Source organism: Podarcis gaigeae, assembly GCF_964106915.1.
Source record: "Podarcis gaigeae genome assembly, chromosome: 14".
Classification (NCBI taxonomy): Eukaryota; Metazoa; Chordata; class Lepidosauria; order Squamata; family Lacertidae; genus Podarcis; species Podarcis gaigeae.
In genome coordinates this window covers 47,200,052-47,219,079 of record NC_139690.1, presented here as the reverse complement: position 1 = coordinate 47,219,079, position 19,028 = coordinate 47,200,052, and the positions used below count along the sequence as shown (strand labels likewise).

Here is a 19,028-nt window from a genome sequence, read left to right as displayed (position 1 = left end):
TGGATGGTCGTCTGTCATGGACGCTTTAACTCAGATTCCTGCATTGCTGGGGGTTGGACTAGCGACCCCCAGGGATCCTTCCAACGATACAATTCTATGATTCTGTAAACAGGTACTGCCGCACTTTGTCCTGCATCAAGGAGGCTTGCTGGCTGCCAAAACCTTTGAGCCAGAGAAACTTTTCAACATGTTGAAACAACCAGGCAAAATTGCAAATATTTAGACAGCGACACAGACTTATTAGGGTGCCACACCTGATCAGCAAACAGGATCCGTGACAGATGACCTGGAGAGCCTGGGATATTGCTAAGAAGCTTTCTTATATCGGGCCTTGTTGACACAGCACAGCAAAGCCTAATTAATGGGTTTCTGCGAATGCAGCGATCTGGGCCATTTTTGCTCTTCCTCACCACGATTCTTGGCTTAGTCCACAGGTGGGGAACCTCAGGCTATTGCACCAAATGCAGCTTTCCAGATTTCTGTATATTGCCCTCTGTTTGGGGACCCTCCCTTGGCCAAACCTTCCTTGAGTACTTTTTTGCCTGTCTGGTGTGGGATGTGAAACACATAGCAGTCAAGATTCAGGTCGGTAGCCATGTTAGTCTAACACAGTCAAAATAAATAAAAAAGTAAACAAATTGTCCAGCAGCACCTTGGAGACCAGCTAAGTTTGTTCTGTTTCGTGTGCATGCATACTTCCTGCATGCGTTTCCTGCTTGGCAGGGGGCTGGACTCGATGGCCCTTGTGGTCTCTTCCAACTCTATGATTCTATGATTCTCCAAATACATAGCAGTCAAGTACAACATTCCTAGAATGGACATGCTAGGAGATGCTTTGTACCAGCCAGGAGAAAACTTATTGTTTCCTCCTGAACTGGGACAAACTTCTTCTGCATGTGACTAGTGTGTGTGTGAGAGTGTGGCCTAATCTGGGGAAGAGCACACCATCTTCTTTTGCTCTTCTCTCTTCTCTGGTTTGTTTTTCTCTATGTGTGAGGAGAAGTCACTTGGGTACTAACTCCCTTATGGGATAGTTCCACATGTATATATACTTTTGTAACCTAAGTCTGCCTTCAGGGATCTAACTGTGAACTGAATGAATGTGAGTAAACTGCTTTTATATTCACTTTAATAAGGTTGTCGTGTTTATTCTTTTCAAGAGGGACAAGAAGGGATCTTACCAGGAATCCTATATTTAGAGGCTAAAACTAGCCTGCAACAAGCAAACCGCTGTGCATTTAAAGGGGAATGTTTAAACTCTGCTAAGATATAGAACTTGCTAACGCAGGTTAGGAAGGATATCATTAAGCAATATACCCTCTCCTGCCTCCCTGAACATTCCCACAGTTGGAACATGTCCACGAAGTGTAATAACGCCGTCTGCTTGCCTGAATGGAGAGATGCAACATGTGAGAATGTAGAAAGCTTTGACTTTTGCACAACTGGAATGCAACCTACTTTGCAAAGACATGAGTTGCATATGTTGCTCCACCCACTTTTGCAACAGGCCCCTGGAAATTTCCCCATGAGGGAATGTGGCCCAATATAAGGCTCCTCAGCCCTGGCTTAGAATTATGTCTGAACTGAATACTATCGTTTGTTTCTTTCCAACAAACCATAGTCTGTAAAGCCAATCAAATCTTGGCAAGAGAGTGCAGCTTCTCTGAAGTGAGACAAATGTACTTTCTCCAAATATGCACATTTTTGTGTGTGCAGTTTTTCCATTTACATTTTTAAAAGTAATTTCCCCTGATATGATGCATTTTAGCCTGCTAATTTCACCAACATTTGCATTTCAGTGTACATTTTCTTGTATGTATGTATTTGTGTACATTTCTAGTCGGAGTACTGCATAAAAAGGTAAAGGTACCCCTGACCGTGAGGTCTAGTCACAGACGACTCTGGGGTTGTGCCCTCATCTCGCTCTATAGGCCGAGGGAGCCAGCGTTTGTCCACAGACAATTTTTCCGGGTCATGTAGCCAGCATGACTAAGCCGCTTCTGGTGAACCAGAGCAGCACACGGAAATGTCGTTTACCTTCCCGCCAGAGCAGTACCTATTTATTTACTTGCACTTGACGTGCTTTCGAACTGCTAGGTTGGCAGGAGCTGGGACTGAACAACGGGAGCTCACCCCGTGCGTCGCGGGGATTCGAACAGCCGACTTTCTGATCGGCAAGCCCTAGGCTCTGTGGTTTAGACTACAGCTCCACCCGTGTCCCTGACAAAGGACAGCTGGACATATAAAGGGCCCCATTACCTTCAGTAGCTTAGGGCCTCATCAAACCTAAATCCGGCCCTCTTGGAGCCCATTGTCAATTTCACACTACGGGACTCAAGCGTCCCACAGGTGATTTCCCATGGTCATTTCCAGCCATGTTTTGAAACAAGAGTTGAGGCCTCGGAAGAAACTGGAAGTCGCATGGGAGACCTCGTGAGGTTTCTCATGTGACCTCAGAAGTCGTATGGGAGGCCTCCCAGGCGCCACTGCGACACATGCGATGTTACATGACATCACGTTACATTGTGGGTGCCATTGGGCACCCATAATCTGGGACCAATTTTGGCGCCCCTGACCCTCATCGTTCAGCCCAGACACTGAAATTTAGCTCCGAGGGCCTTCTGGGGGCTTCTTCATTGTGAGAAGTGAAGCATCAGGGAACCAGGCAAGAGGGCCTTCTCGGTAGTGGCGCCCGTCCTGTGGAATGCCCTCTCATCAGATGTCAAGGAGATAAGTAACTCTACAATCTTTAGGAGACATCTGATGGCAGCCCGGTATCAGGAAGCTTTTGATGTTTTGTTGTGTTCTTTTATACAGTGGACGCTCGGGTTGCGAACGTGATCTGTGCAGGACGCACATTTGCAACCCGCAGCGGCGCATCTGCGCACATGCAGGTTGCGATTCGGTGCTTCTGTGCATGTGCGACTGCCGAAACCCAGAAGTAACCCGTTCCGGTAATTCCGGGTTTCAGCAGGTCCGTAACCCGAAAAAACGGAAACCTGAAGCATCTGTAACCCGAGTTATGACTGTATTCTGTTGGAAGCTGCCCAGATTGGCTGGGGCAACCCAGTCAGATGGGCAGGGTACAAGAAATAAAATATTATTATCATCATTTCCAAGAACTACAATGTCCTTTCCTCCCCTCTTTGAAGACAGCAGAGTCAGAACAGTGCGCCTTTATTCTAAATGTGGCAGCATCATAGATGAGCAAAACTGCATATGAAATTAGTGGATGCCCCTCATTTCTTTAACATTGGGGCTTATCAACGGCTGCAAAGATTCCAATCTCTCTCTCTCTCAGCCAACATGGCATGCAGCGAATAAAGATACAGTGGTGCCCCGCAAGACGAACGCCTCGCAAGATGGAAAACCCGCTAGACGAAAGGGTTTTCCGTTTTGGAGGCGCTTCGCTAAACAAATTTCTCTATGGGGTTGCTTCGCAAGACGAAAAAATCTTGCGAGTTCCCGCAGGTTTTTTTTCGCTTTTTTTCGCCCTTTTCCTAAGCCACTAAGCCGCTTATCAGTTGATCCGCTGATAAGCCGCTTAACAGCTGATCGCTAAAAGCCGCTAGACCGCTAATAGCGCTAATCCGCTAAGGTGTCAATGGGCTTGCTTCGCAAGACGAAAAAACCGCTAGATGAAGAGAATCGCGGAACGGATTAATTTCGTCTTGCGAGGCACCACTGTATTGAAGAATTCTACTGAAAACAGGAGTAGAATCTCCTATGTTCAGAATAGAAATCGATCCAATGAACACAATGGTTATTTCCTGCTGTTGCTTTCAGACCACCAATGAAATATAATTGATTATGTTCCCCTCCCACGGTCCTTGCATTGCATCTCCTTTGCACTGAAACGAAAGGGGTGGAATATCGTAATGACAAGGTAACTTATGTCATTGCATAAATTACGTGAGCCACATAATTTCACCACAGCAGGCAGTGAGGTCAATAACATAGTTTTTTTTGGCAAAAGGCAAACTGCAGCGGTACGGAAACAACCCTGCATGAGACAGGGAGGAATGAAACGCGGTGCCTTCTTACATCCTCAGCTGTGAATCATCTGAGATATGCTTCATTGCCAGGAAAAAGGCGAAGGCAGGGCTGGCTGTTGCCTGATCTTGCACCAAACCAAGGTGAATCATGCACTTCCGTTGAGTCACAGGAGTGCCATCAAAATTCATTCTGCATTTCCCCCGCTTATCGGATGCAAGCAAAGGAAAGCGGAAGACTTAGTTTTCCTCTTCTGTGCAATGGGAACAATAGCACAACAGCCCTGTGAATAAGGCCTGGGCGGGTTGACTTTAACAGATAATGAATAGTTACATTCTGCTTTGAAGATGATGAGCCTGCTGGAGCATCCCTATTTTTTTTCCTTCAGCTTGCAAATGCTAAATTTTCACCTGTGTTTGAACACTACCTCCCTGTTGTTGTTGTTGTTGCTGCTGCTCTCTCCGTGTGTGTCCTTTTTTGACGTTGGGAGTCAGCCTTCCTGGTGTTTGCTGTTATTATTCAGCACACTAAAATCTATATACCACCCCATCACAATTGTCTCCAAGTGGGTGCACCAAGCTCAACAAATGCAGCAAAGCTAAATCCAGTTAAAAAACCTAACTTATGACACCTGCGGCTTTCAAAACTGCAGTTGTCTGGAAGAGAGTAAGAGGCATTTAACTCCTGGGTAAACTTGCACAGGGCTTTAAGCCTGCCACTGAGATCTCATAGGAAGAAAAGTTCTGCCCTGTTATTCTGCAGGGTCTGCTGTGCCAGAAATGAAATTCACATGCTGATAAGAATCAGGGATTCGAAAAATGGTTTGCGAAGCTGAGAAGCCAGCTGGAATTGAGGAGAGAGTTGGGGATGAACCAGAGGAGAGGAGGGATCCTGTCCTCCTCAGTCTATTTTTATTGTTCCAAATAAAAGGCCCAAACTAGACTTGTCTTATCTGTGCATCTTCTGCCCATGTTCATTGCTCTGGATTAGTGCAGGGGAGAAATTCATTCCTTTTGCATTTAATGGCAACCTACCAAATTAACCCACCCCAGAGTGTGAAACATAGCTCTCCTTTGCAATTTTCGCTTCTCCCGATTTGGTGATGCAGTTCTCCAACCAAAGAAGGCACAGGAAATTCCATGTGCATTAGGGCACACTTCCTTTGTACCCCGGTTTCTAGGCATGGGCATGAGAAGTTTTTCTTTTGCACCGCTGTTTTCCCACAGCAAACCTGATAGAAGTTTGCTCCGATTCAGCGGCAAACGGCAGGTTTTCCTGGGGAAGGATGAAAGGAAAAACCTCTTGGTCCCATGCTTAGAAATTTGGGACAAATGGAAGTGTGGAAGAGCGCTTAGTGCAGCGGTTCTCAACCTGTGGGTCCCCAGATGTTGTTGGATTACAACTCCCATCATCCCTGAGCTCTGGCCTTGCTAGCTGGGGTTAAGGGAGTTGTAGTTCAACAACATCTGGGGACCCACAAGTTGAGAAAGGCTGCCTTAGTGGAAAGGGACGGATCGCTGGTCTAACTCAGCTTTCTATGCTCCTGTGATTTTGCTAGCAGCATCGCTGGCTGAATTTCATTTCTAGGACAGGAGACCAGGAATAAAGGTAAAGGTAAAGGGACCTCTGACCATTAGGTCCAGTCATGGCCGACTCTGGGGTTCCGACGCTCATCTTGCTTTATCGGCTGAGAGATCCAGCGAACAGCTTCCGGGTCATGTGGCCAGCACGACTAAGCCGCTTCTGGAGAACCAGAGCAGCGCACGGAAACGCCGTTTACCTTCCCGCCAGAGTGGTACCTATTTATCTACTTGCACTTTGACTTGCTTTCAAACTGCTAGGTTGGCAGGAGCAAGGACCGAGCGACGGGAGCTCAACCCATTGCAGGGATTCGAACCGCCGACCTTCTGATCGGCAAGTCCCACAGCGCCACCCGCGTCCCGGAGACTAGGAATAGCAACCCGCAAAACTATAGTGTGTTCTGTGTTGGGAGCTCACCACCACTTCTTCAGGCTTGTATAGGTTTGAAAAGCGCAACACAGATGATCAAGGGGATTGGTGCAATTTTCCCGAGATGACTTTTTCATTTAGGGAAAAGGCAAGTAAGCACAGACCACTGTTTATAATTTTTGTTGCATGTCACCGAGAAAACGGGTAGAGAAAAGTTTTACTCCTTCTCTCCTAACACTGGTGCGCTCAATGTTGAATTGTTGGAATGCTGAATGTTGGAAGATTCAGGACAGATAAAAGAACGCCCTTCTTCGTACAGGGCATGGTTAAACTATGGAACTCCCTCCCACAGGGTTTAAAAGAGGAATGGACAAATTCATGAGAGGTAAGGCTTGCCGATTGGAAGGTCGGCGGTTCAAATCCCCGCGACGGGGTGAGCTCCCATTGCTCTGTCCCAGCTCCTGCCCACCTAGCAGTTCACAAGCATGCCAGTATGAGTAGATAAATAGGTACCGCTCTGGTGGGAAGGTAAACGGCGTTACCGTGCGCTGCTCTGGTTTGCCAGAAGCGGCTTAGTCACGCTGGCCACATGACCCGGAAGCTGTACGCCGTCTCCCTCGGCCAGTAAAGCAAGATGAGCGCCGCAACCCCAGAGTCAGCCATGACTGGACCTAATAGTCAGGGGTCCCTTTACCTTTACCTAAGGCTATTGATTGCTGCCAATCACAATGGCTGTGCTCTGTGCTTCTGAATCCCAGTAGCTGGAAATCACAGGAGGGGAGAGTTCTCCTTACATCTTATGTACAGATCCTTTGCACGTTGACTTGGAAGTATGGATGGAAGAATCTGACCATTTTGGCTTTTCTCATACATGTTTCTCACTCTTCTAATCCGCTCTCCACAGATCTATATCTGTGGAGGTAACGCTCCACTTTGCGGAGGCAAACCTCGCACCAGACATGCAACAGTATGTCAAGGAGCATTGCGCCTGCTTCCCCTGATCTTTTGCCTTCTTGGCTAGAAAACAGGGTTTCCCCCCTGACCGTTTGTCCTCTCACAGATTTGATTACTAGACAGAACGCTTGGCTGGAGCATGGCTGGGAATTTGGGAATTCAGGAGCTGGGACCGAGCAACGGGAGCTCAGCCCGTCGCAGGGATTCGAACCGCCGACCTTCTGATCGGCAAGTCCTAGGCTCTGTGGCGAACCAGAGCAGCACATGGAAATGCTGTTTTAAAGTTAAAAAAGGAAAGATGGATTTTTTCTTTTTTCTTTTTCTTTTTATCTATTTTTTGTTTTTTGTATTTTGTATTTTTCTGTTTTCTTTTCTCTCTTTTATCGCTGTATTTTGTTATGATTTTGTAAAATCTCAATAAATATTTATATTTTTTTCCATAAAAAAAGAAGAAATGCCGTTTATCTTCCCGCCGGAGCGGTACCTATTTATCTACTTGCACTGGTGTTTTTGAACTGCTAGGTTGGCAGGAGCAGGGACTGAGCAATGGGAGCTCACCCGATCGAGGGGATTCGAACCGCCGACCTTCTGATTGGCAAGCCCTAGGCTCTGTGGTTTAACCCACAGCAACACCCGTGTCCCGAACTTAGGGTAGTTTGCCTTTAAATGTCAACTGAATTGAATCCCCCCTCCATCCCTATGTGGAATGGAGTCCCACCATGCCTAGTGGAGCATCCCTCCCTATGTAATGGTCCAAAAGACTGCAGCCCTCAGCTCTCTGATGAACCTGAGAAGGTCGCCAGCATGCTTAGTCCTGCCCATCAACAGCGAAGTGGGAAAATATGGACAAGACAGGCTTTTGTAAGCAGCATGCTCAGACACCCACGTCACCTTCAAAGCAGGATGCATGCACTCATTGTCTATTAAAACAAACCCTCCCAGGCTTTACTCACGGGGCACCGTGCAATTTAAATCCTCCCCCCTTAATATTAATCACCAGGCAATTGCTTTTTGCATCTGAACCAGCCTTTAGCTACCCTAGGAAGAAAGTTAAGAAATATGCCGTATTCTGGACATACCTGTCCTTGTGGTTTAAAATAGGCTGAAGGCTTCGTACATATTATTATATATTGAAGTGTGTTGAGAGAGCAACACTTTGGGGCAAATTTTAGGGAGAGGTGGGGAGAGGCCTGACCGCGAGCCTGTAATTTATCTGCTGGATGGACTAGATAAATATGTAACTGCGGAGGCCGTGCATTTTCTGTCTGTAGTAACCGAGGAGAGGAGAAAATTATTTGAGAGGGAAGTTGTATCTTGCTAGGAAGATATTCCAGAATCTTCTACTTGTTTTATGCCAATCTTCACTTAGGTTTCACAGAGTTTTATTCAGACTGGCATGATTTTGTTTTATTTCATTTTAATATTTCATAACAGAACAATATTTCCGTTTTAACGGAGCATGTTGTGATCTGCCAAGGATGGTTGGCATTCTAAGAATGTTTATGTTGCAGTTCATCTATGTTAAGAACTAACTTCTATTGATGTTACTCCATTCTTTTGTGATATTGTATTTTTTTTTGTGGTGGTCTGATGACTGGACACAAATGGATGAATCAGAGCTGAACTGAACCATTCTAGCTCCAGGTGGCAAAGGAGGATGGGGGGAATTTAATTAAAAGTGACCCCCTTTTCCCATAGGGAATTTGCTGCCATCACAAGTTCACAGCAGAGGCACAATTTGATTGGGGATTTATTGCTTTAGAACACAGTTCAGTACTGGGCTTCAGTGGATCATAAGCACAAAGTTTTATTTTTAGGGCAAATGAGGATATTTCTTTCTCAAGCGACAGCTTCCCTCTCCACGGATGGTCTACTCTTGAAGCAGATTTTGATAAGGATTTGGGGTGGAGGCGCTGTTCAAAGGAGAGAACCACGGTTGCTGTTTCAAGCTCCTGGTTGCATCAGTAGCAACTTTTTGCACCCTGGATTTGGGACGCTGGTGAAGTTCTCCCAAGTCAGATTCAGAAAAAAAACTTTGCGAGTTTGTCCATGCCTGACTCAAAGGAGAGATGAGCTTTAACAAACCCCAGAGTTATTTTCTGGCTCGGATTGAAATCTGAGCTAGAGAAGGATTTCTGGTTTCTCCCCTTATCCAGCCTTTCCCCAACTTGATGTTCTCCAGAAGTTTTAGGCTACAACGTCCAACTTCCAGCCAGCTGTTGGGAGAGCAGCTGCAAAGGTGGAAGCGGTTCTCCTCACCTAGCGCCACTGATTTTTGTCCTTGCAGCCTTTAAAATTCTCCCTGTACGCAATGAAACAGAGCAACGTCGCTCTATCACATTGAATAGTGGAATATTTTAGAGGCTGAAATTTGAATCATTTTTCTGGACGTTGGCTTGTAAACAATGATCTGGGGGTTCCCAAGATCTCAGCCCTTTCTGAATTAATGCGAGATGAGCTTGGGAGAGCTCATCCATCTTTGTTCAGGATTGTGTGCATGCTGCAATTCTATTGAAGCGCAGCAAAAACTAACACCCCCCCCAAAAAAACCTAGAATTAGTTGTCAAAAATTGCAGGATTCAGCTTCCTGAAAATATGAACTTCCATTGGGTACGTTTCAAAAAATCAATTTTCTAGCTTTTTTTTATTGTACTAGAGCATAATTTAAAATGTTTCGTGCCAAGTGTCATTTAGCCCTGCCTATATTGGTTTTATAAAACATACAATCAGCCCTATTGAATAAATAATGGGATGCTATGGTTAAGTCTCTCTCGCCTACAATGCCAGCCACCTTTGTGGAAAAGAATTAAAGGAATCGACTGTAAGTAGCTACTTGCATACAAGATCCGCAGCTTTGATGACAATGAATTAAGGCTGCAGTGTGCAATTGGCTAGATGCGTTGATTTTTATCAAACAACCTTTTGATTAAAGCAGGTGCCCTCCTTGATTTGGTAGTAGATTTTTTTATGGAAGAATTAATAGTAACTGCAGTTGATGGGACCATCTTAAAACGTATAGAAACTAGCCTGCTGTTGAAAGGGAAAATCAGCACGTGTTGCTTTGGGCGCCACTGGCAAGTGGCCCTCAGAAGGTTGCAGAGAAGGGAATATGGCCCTTATGCTGGAAAGGATTCCCAATCCGTGAGGTACCGTATTTTTTGCTCTATAGGACGCACTTTTCCCCCTCCAAAAATTAAAGGGAAATGTGTGTGCGTTCTATGGAGCGAATGCAGGCTCCTTGGCTTCAGCGATAGCAACGCGAAGCCTCCGAAGCGCAGAGGGAGCGCTCCCTCCGTGCTCTGGAGGCTTCGCGTTGCTTTCGCTGAAGCTAGGAGAGCCAGAGGGATAGCCGCCTGAAGCCTTTGGAGCGCAGCAGGAACTCACGCTGTGCTCCAAAGGCTTCGGGTTCCTTTTGCTGAAGCCAGGAGAGCAAGACTCTCCTGGCTTCAGCAGAGAGGGAGAGCTGCGCAGCGCCCCTTCAGCTAAGCGGGAGGAGAAATGGAAGGGGCTCCATTTCTCCTGCCACTTCACTGAAGGGACGCTGAGCAGAGAGGGGGAGAATTTTTTTTCTTGTTCTCCCCCTTTAAAACAAGGTGCGTCCTATGGTCAGGTGCGTCCTATAGAACGAAAAATACGGTACATCCTTTTCTCTCTCTCTTTCTCCCAGGTCATTGTCCAGAGGTCTCTCTCAGCAAAGAACCTCAATCATGCCAAGGCCGGATCCATCCTAGCCAGCTATTTAAAAATGCTTCCCATGGTTGTCATCATCATGCCGGGAATGATAAGCCGGATCCTGTATCCAGGTAAGCTGCAATAACCCTGAAGAAGGAAACTCAGGGACCCAATCCGTACAGTTTTCTAATACTCTTGAGGCACCACGGAAGGAGGAGCTGTCACAGAGGCAACAGGCCTCTTCTTCTCTTGCCTCTGCCCATCAACTGTTACTCTGAGGTAGACTTTCCCTGGACATAGAGGTTCCATTTAGACACCATGACTAGTAGCCATGGATAAATCCACCCTCTGTGCGCTTGCCCAGTCTCCTTTTTAAAAGCAGGTGTGGGGAAGCATATTTGTTGGCAGTTCAACAGCAACAAGTTTTATTATACTTTTTAAAAATATGTAAAGGGGTGGGGGCATGTGTTGGCCTTGCGTTCTTCCTCTTAAGTAATAGGGAGGGTTCATAAGAACATGAGGTGATAACCTCGTATATGATGACGGCGGCAAGAAGATTATATTCCAAAGAAATGGAAGCAATGAAGAAAGCAGACAACGAAAGGGAATTGATTTCATAGTAGCGTTGGCAGGTCAGGAGCACCCCAGACTCTAGAATTTCAGACCTCAAACCTGACACATAGGGGGTGGGTGCTGGTGATGTCATGGGGCAGATCCTGGTTATCCTTCCTCTGCACTCCCACCCACCACGGAGCCCTGGAGACGGAAGTTAATTGGGAGAGGAGAGGACTCCACGAGGGTCCATACAATAATTTGCAGCCAGGTCTTTCCAGGCTGAAGAAGCTTGCATGCTGCACACATCGTCTTCTTAATCATTTTTCAGTATTAGAGGGACCCTTGTCCACCTGGAGATTCAAGCCCTTCCTTTGCCACCTGGAGGGGGCCAGGCAAACCTCGGGGGCTTTCAGCCAGTCCTGGAGAACTGGCAACCCTGTTTGGTAGGGTTTGCAATCAGAGGTGATTTTGAAAGGGCCTCTGCACTCTCAGTGGCAACGGGCAGCTCATCGGAGCAGCCCGAAACACCTGGCCTTTTTAAACGCCTTGCAAGCGTAACAGAAACCAGCCTGACCCAGTCAATAATAGCATGCCAGGTCAGGGGACGCGGCTGTGTCAAGACTTCAAAGGCGTCGGCACGCCCAGCCTTGCAAAAGTCGACCGGCCCCTGGGAGAGGGAAGGCGAGTTGAAAGTATCATCAGCATCTTAAGTGGCCAAGCGCAGGCAGATAATGTGTTGTGCCTGGCTCAGATAAGTTTTCTTTCATCCAGAGAACTATGTTCTTACATCACCCACGGCTTGCAAGTCTCCTAAGCGCAGCTACTCAGAAGTAAGGGTGCGACCTATATAAGGATGGATAGATCTGGCAATTTAGGTGCTCTCAGTTTCTCGTTTCCCCAGTCTTAAAATCAGTTCCCACATATTTCCGCAACAGTCCGCAATTACTATTTCTTTAAGGGGGGAAAAATTAGAATCCTCATGAAAACCAATCAACATTTTAGTGCGAGTTTTTCTTAATAAACATATTTTTGTATGCAGTTTTGAACAATATGGACTTTTTTTTAACAAGCACCTTCCTCGTTAAGCTACACCAAGTTTAAAAGATCCCATAGTGTTACCCCCTCCCCCCAAATGTGTATTATTCTAACAGGAAGAACAATGAAAATAGAAATAATGACGTTTTATATTTCCATTTATACACATACGTAGGTGAGGATGCAACTGGAAACATACAACTCGGCAAAAATATGTAACTTGCCATGAGGCTATTTATTTATTGCCGGCTGGGCAAAACCTGAAATTTAGCCGAATAAAATTTATTGAGAGGCCCCTTGTTATCTGAGGCTCTAAGCTGCAGCTTACTTAGCCTGTTTGCAAATCCCACAAAGCTAGCCATTGCAATGTTGACGAACAGACGCCGCCCTCCCTGTTTTATAGCGTGTTTGTGACGCTCCTCTCGTGTGAGAATGCGCCCAGGCATTTATGCTTTTGATGACCGCGTTTGGAACAAGGAGAGACAGCAACGCAGCTTAAGAAGGGTGTGTTTTCGTGGGCAGGCCGGGCCATGCCTCACTCCGCTTTGCATAGGTGGCAAAATCCACACACACTGCTCTCGCTCAGGTGCCAAAGAGGCTGCCGTGATTTGGGACGGCAGAGGCCTGAGATCTTGCAGGCCTGGGGCTGTTCTTCCGATTTCCTAAAGTGGATCAGCTTCCCCTCAAAATGCAGCAGTTTGGGAGGAGCGGAGGCCGTGTTAAAGTGTCAGAGTCTGGCAGACATATCGCCTCTGGCGATATGAAATTAAATGATTACGTGTGGGGCCTGCAACAAAATGTTGCAGCGGTGAGTCCTCCTTCTTAAAGAGCTCCATCCCATTTTCTCTTCCACCCGGTGTTCTGTCTCGCTCCACCTCTACCCAGCAACAGCCACTGAAAGTGGGTGCTCAGTCCTTTGGTTGGCACCCTCCCCTCTCCCCCGAAGACTTGTTTTTCTAAGTATTTATTTGTCAGGGTGCTGATACCTCTTTCTTGTCAGTGCGTAGTTTTGTTACGGCTGTATAAGAACCAGCATTTGGAGAACTGAGATCGCTCTCACGTGCACCCAGTGTTAGGCCCCATGTGCTCTATCCATTCGAAGCAGTATCCTTTCACTTTAAACAATTGTGGTTTCCTTTGAAGAATCATGGGAAGTGTTGTTTAATGATGCTGAGAGTTTTTAGGGCACCTCCTATATTCCTCCCCAGCAGAACTACCAGAGGGGTTAACAGGTCAATGCTTCTCCTTAGAGAACTCTGGGAATTGTAGCTCTGTGAGGAGGGGAACAGGGGTTTCCGAACAAGTTGCAGCACTCTTAAAAAAAAACCTGCAGCTCCCAGAATTCTTTGGGGGAAGCCACAACTGTTTAAAGTTTTAAATGTATTGTGTGAATGTGACCATAGTTCTCTGAGTCGTCTACCATTTTGGAATGCACAACCAAATCGGGTTTTTGGCCAAGATCTTTTGATGACTCTCTTGGCGTCTCTTACGCCAGAGTTCCCACCTCCAGAACCCGGTGCCTTCCTCCCATCTGCCCCACCCAGTGAAAAATACAGATTATCAGGTGACAGTCGCAGTCATTAGCACAGCAATCATGCTTTGGGATCAAAGCTATATTATTACAGGTTTGATCCTATATAGGTTTGACCTATATTAGCTCTCAGCTGTGCTTCGTGCCGTCTCTTGTTACGTTACAGAACTTTACAACAAGCTAAGTGTAAAAGGGTACAACAGATAATCCTACCTGTGGAGCATTGCTCAGACAGGTATTGTAGCCGTCGGGCAAAGCATGCGGATTACGGTCCCTTCCCAAAACACACCTAATCTCCTCCACACTGTCGCTTCTCCTCCTCATCTGGCTGGCTACCCCCAGGCTTAGCAGCGGCTGGGGGCTCCCCAGAGGACTGGGGAAGGTGCCTCGGCTCACGTAGGGCTCACTCAGCTTCCTCTGAAAGTCTGGGTGGTGCTGAGGGCTGTGGCCGCCTCCGTTGGGGAGGAAGTCGGAATTGGTCCTCCGCAGAGGCCCGCAGGGCCGCCTCCCCTTGCAGTATTCATCGGAGACGGAGGACGCGTCCGAGTGGAGGTGGCTGTGGTTGGTGGTGGAGCTGCCGGACAGGCTCTCGTGGTCGCTTAACGTCACATAGTCCTCCTCTTCCTCCTCGGCCTCGCCCCCTTGAACCCCGTTCACAGGGAAGGGGGCTACTTCCTCATAGACGGACGCCTGCCGACTGAGTTTGCAGCTGCTCCTTGCATCGGGAGCCTGTTCGGGACTCTCATTCTGTGTTGCGTTTATGGCCCCGGTCCCCGGATGCTGCGTTTGGGTGTCCTCTGCCGAAGCAGCTCCGTCCTCGGCACGTACAGCTTTTGTGGAGATCAAGTCCGTCACGTGGACTGTCCGTGGTTTGGGGACTGGGGGCGCGGCCCCCTTGCTGTCCACTTGGCCTTGAGTTTGCGCGTCCAGCGGCTGCTTTAAGTGCTGACTGTTGGCCAGAGTGGCGAACGTCTCTCCGTTCCTCGGGTTCTCTGGAGTCTTTTCCGTGGGGCTGGCTGTGGGGTTCAGACGGGCCTCCTGGGTTTGGGCCGGGGCAGCGGCGGCATCGAGCTGTTGGCAAGGCATCGCGGCAGGCTGGTTGTCGTGGCCTCTTTTAGCCTCTTGGGATTTTTGTCTGAGCATCTTCTTGTGCTGGGTGTTGGCTTTTGAGACGTCGCACACCTTGATGCGGTTCATCTGCGACAGCTGGATGTTCTTGATTTTGGGGTCGAAAATGTTGATGTAGCCCAATATCTCGCTTCCGGGTTCTGGGTCAGGTTCAACCCAAGTTGGCAGGTATTCAAACATGTTGGCTTTCTCCAGGTTGAGGAGACCTGGGTGAATAGGCGGCGCCGTCTCGACGATGTCGCTGGGCCTCTCGGATACCCGAGCCTCCGGGATGGCTTTCTTCTTTGCTTCGGCCTTCTGCTGCTCGGCAACGTTCTTGTCGCTGCTGGCCTTGCTGTTGTTAATCTGCTCTGCGCTCTTCGCCTTGACGAGGGCATACTTGGGGTTGAACATTTTCTTCACCACGGCTGGGTTCACGGGGGCGAGAGTGGGCAGTATGAGAGGCTCTGGTTCCGGCTCCTCTTCCATGGGGATAGATTTCAGGCTGACCCCCCGAGACATCAGGTACAGCTCCTGGAACTGCTTGTCAAATGCTTCAACCACCTGTCCTGTGAGGACCGAGATGATGTTCCTGTCGGTTCTCGCAGCAGACCAGGTGAAGCTGGGTAGGAACAGATACAGGAGTTATTAATGACTTGCTGCCTGCCCCTTCCTGTATTTAGATGAAAACAAAAGATCTGCTAAAATCTGCCTCCCAATGGCCTAGTTTGCACTCAATGGCAAACCATGTGTTCGTTCCAGCTAACTTTGGGAACTGTGGGTTTGCTGGAATGCACAAGCCCAGCAGATCAACGATGGTTTGTTTTCATGGCAATAAACCATGGTGTGAAGCTGTCTTACAAACCATGGCTTTAAATAGGATTTGATATTATCCCCTAACCTAGCAGTTTTTCTTAAACATGGACACCCTGTCTCAGATGTTTGCTGAGCTACAGAGGCTCAAGGCAAGAGCAGCTGGGAAACAAACCAAGTTTTGAAGAAGTTATACAGTGGTACCCCGGGTTACATACACTTCAGGTTACAGATTCCGCTAACCCAAAAATAGCACCTCGGGTTAAGAACTTTGCTTCAGGATGAGAACAGAAATCATGCTCTGGCGGCGCAGCGGCAGCAGGAGGCCCCATTAGCTAAAGCGGTGGTTCAGGTTAAGAACAGTTTCAAGTTAAGAACTGACCTCCAGAACGAATTAAGTATGTAACCAGAGGTACCACTGTACCCAGTCTGTGAGATTATTCATGGTTTGTGGAATAAACCATGGTTAAAGCAAACTATGGCTTAGCATTGCATGTGAATGCAGCCGTAGTAAAGGCATAATTCTGAAGAATAAAAATCTTACAATAGGTGTGTGGATTTGTAGGCTCATCAAATCCTGCTCCGTCCTGAAAACAGACCCCCCCTTAATTAATTTCTAAAACTCTTCACCTGCCTGCCTCCTTCCAGTCATCTGAGGCCCAAAGAATTTCATGATAATAAACAAAGAACTGATCTAATCGTCAAAACTGAACAAAAATTGCAATCACGTTAGCCATAACAATGGGAAAAAAATGTAATCAAAATGTCAACCAGATAGTAAGAACATGGATGGAGCACTTATGCTAATTATTGCTCGCTTATAGATGCTCACTTTTGGTTTTGACTTTCTGTTTTTTGGTATGGAAAGCATAACAGTCAGTGATGCGGCACCGTGTGTGTGTGTGTGTGTGTGTATTTATTCTAACACATTAAAAATATTTCTAGGCCACTTGCCTATTGAAAGCAACAGCCAAAGCAGAATTTTGATGTTAGTTGCTGGCCATGCAAATAGGACTGAGATGAAGATGGGGATTGGGGTCAATACAATGCATCAGTGGAAGCAGTGGAATACAAGTGGGATGTGCAGCAAAATGTCGCAAAGGGTTGCCGCGTCCTAACAAAAGTGTGTGGCGCCTGTGACTTGTCTGTTCCTCAGGTCAAAGCAGTTGAGTGGGCCTATTTGGGGTAAGGCGGACTCCCCCCCCCCCCCAAGTAAATTGGTCCCAAGCTCTGCCTCCACCCCAATGAACCGCTTCTGCTTAAAGTATTGAAAGAGGCTGTGTGAATTTTTGCATTTGTGTCCGCTGTAGAACCATAGAGTTGGAAGGGACCATGAGGGTCATCTAGTCAAACCCCCTGCAATGCAGGAATTTTTTTTGCCCAAGGCAGGGTTCTCGAACCCATGACCCTGAGATTAAGAGTCTCACACTCTGCCAACTGAGCTGTTTCACATGGCACTGAATTCCTTATCAAAAACTGCGGGCAGAGCAGCAGATTCTCGGCTGGTCTCTAAAGGGCGGTGTCTAGGAAGTCCACGTACCTGTAAGAGCCACTCATGGCTTTGTCTCCATCCACAAACATGAACTTCTGTGCCAAAGCACCCTTAAACTTTGTGGCTGAGCGGGTGAAAAACTCTGTGCCTCCAGTTGTGCGGACTCTGAGATTCTGTAAATGCAGAGGAGCGAGGGAATGAATGAACAAACATCTTGGGGAAGCTACAGCCCCCCAGGTTTCTGTGTGGGAAGCCTTGTGCTTTAAATGTGAACTGGATGAGCTTTAAAATATATGCCCATTCTCCCCTTGTCCACCCATCCCTCCATTTCCCCCTCCCTCTGTCGTTTCCTTGTGTATATTTTTAATTTTTAATAAACACATTTATTTTATATCAAAACAACTCCAAGCAATACATTTCCAGCAAAATCAAGAGTGTTTATTTGCGATTGCAAGCCCCTTTGGGGCAGAGGGGGTCTTTTCAAAGCATCATGAATCAATCAATCAATCAATCAATCAAACCTTTATTGCATTAGCATACAGCCATAGCAAGATAAGACAAAAATGCTAGAGACAAGCAACCAAACAAAATTCAAAGCGATATTACTGGCGTTATGACATTTAAATTACCCTAAGACAATAATGTGAAGATTTAGTTGCCAGCACCGGGAATCTAAAGTGCGGATGTATATAAAGCATATAATGGCCCCCCAAAAAGGCTCGGCACATTAGGTTAAAAGGTAATAAAAAGAATTCAAACAGGCCCAGCACTAGGACACACTACCCAGTCAGAGTAGCCCTGAGTTTCAAAGCCTGCACTATAAAGATTGCCACCCCACGTGAAATTTGGGGATTTGCGTCCACAAGAAGCGCTTTCAAACAGTCTTCCTTAGATGTGATGGTGGACGGGATCAAGAGGAGGAGTTTAGTTCTTATTAGCTCATAAATAGGGCAGTAGAAAAAGAAATGTATGAAGTCCATCATGAAGAAAAGGTGGCACTAAATGCATAGATGAAATAGAACGACACTGATACAACGCAACACAACAACTGGGGAATCAAAAGAAAGGTTAAGGAGCAAGCCAGCCGAGGCAATCATTGTCACAACATGTGACATGCCAAAGGCTATAGATAGAATCTCCCGGAGAGTCAAACAGACCTCTGGATTTTCCTGCCTTTCCTGTCTTAAGCGTTTCCCAGATGGATTTCTTAACTCCTAAAACAGCCACTTTCAATTTCGTATGTCCCAGCTTTGAGGAGAGTGATGGATTTATGGATTGTAAAAATACATCACCGGGCCAACTAAGAACATGACATTTTACACTTCTTGACAGCTTGGCAAACATTGGCTTGAGGGGGAGCTGCAAAGTTGTGAATGGAAAGTGTGGGGCTTGGGCTTGGTTATTTCCTCATCGTCCTTGTTCCAAAAGTGTTTTCATTCTTCCGACTCAGGCTGATCATCTCTTTTGCGGAACCTGACTTTTTGATCAGAAGCTGGCAAGTGGTAGAAACTCTATGGCTGTTCTCCTCCCAGTATAGTGGTACCTCGGGTTACATACGCTTCAGGTTACAGACTCCGCTAACCCAGAAATAGTGCTTCAGGTTAAGAACTTTGCTTCAGGATGAGAACAGAAATCGTGCTCCGGCGGCGTGGCAGCAGCAGGAGGTCCCATTAGCTAAAGTGGTGCTTCAGGTTAAGAACAGTTTCAGGTTAAGTATGGACCTCCGGAACAAATTAAGTACTTAACCAGAGGTACCACTGTAATATGGTATTGGTAGCAGTCCTAGCAATTGACAGCATAGCATTGGCTGTTGCAGATATGTGTGTCGAGACAACAGGAGGTTTCAAAATGTAACCAGATTGTCCAGAAAGAAAAATGTGACTAAGGCTGTAACCCTATGCACACTTACCTAGGAGCAAGCACCAC

At 46.9% G+C, this 19,028-nt stretch overlaps 3 protein-coding genes across 4 annotated transcripts in view; 1 reads left to right on the top strand and 2 right to left on the bottom strand.

Moving 5' to 3' along the window:
• Positions 1-19,028, bottom strand: part of SHMT1 (serine hydroxymethyltransferase 1) — a 343,621-nt gene that overhangs the window by 103,594 nt on the left and 220,999 nt on the right. The gene's annotated exons all lie outside the window — the stretch shown is intronic.
• Positions 1-19,028, top strand: part of SLC5A10 (solute carrier family 5 member 10) — a 101,081-nt gene that overhangs the window by 33,611 nt on the left and 48,442 nt on the right. Inside the window, exon 9 of the mRNA XM_083711923.1 lies at positions 10,565-10,700. Coding sequence (XP_083568049.1) covers positions 10,565-10,700 — 136 coding nt within the window. The remainder of the gene's footprint in view (positions 1-10,564; positions 10,701-19,028) is intronic.
• Positions 1-19,028, bottom strand: part of FAM83G (family with sequence similarity 83 member G) — a 44,619-nt gene that overhangs the window by 1,049 nt on the left and 24,542 nt on the right. Inside the window, exons 4-5 of one of the 2 annotated variants that reach the window (XM_083711464.1) lie at positions 17,151-17,275; positions 13,904-15,419 (exon numbers count right to left, since the gene is read on the bottom strand). In XM_083711464.1, coding sequence (XP_083567590.1) covers positions 13,904-15,419; positions 17,151-17,275 — 1,641 coding nt within the window. The remainder of the gene's footprint in view (positions 1-13,903; positions 15,420-17,150; positions 17,276-19,028) is intronic. The other variant, XM_083711465.1, reaches the window with a different exon arrangement.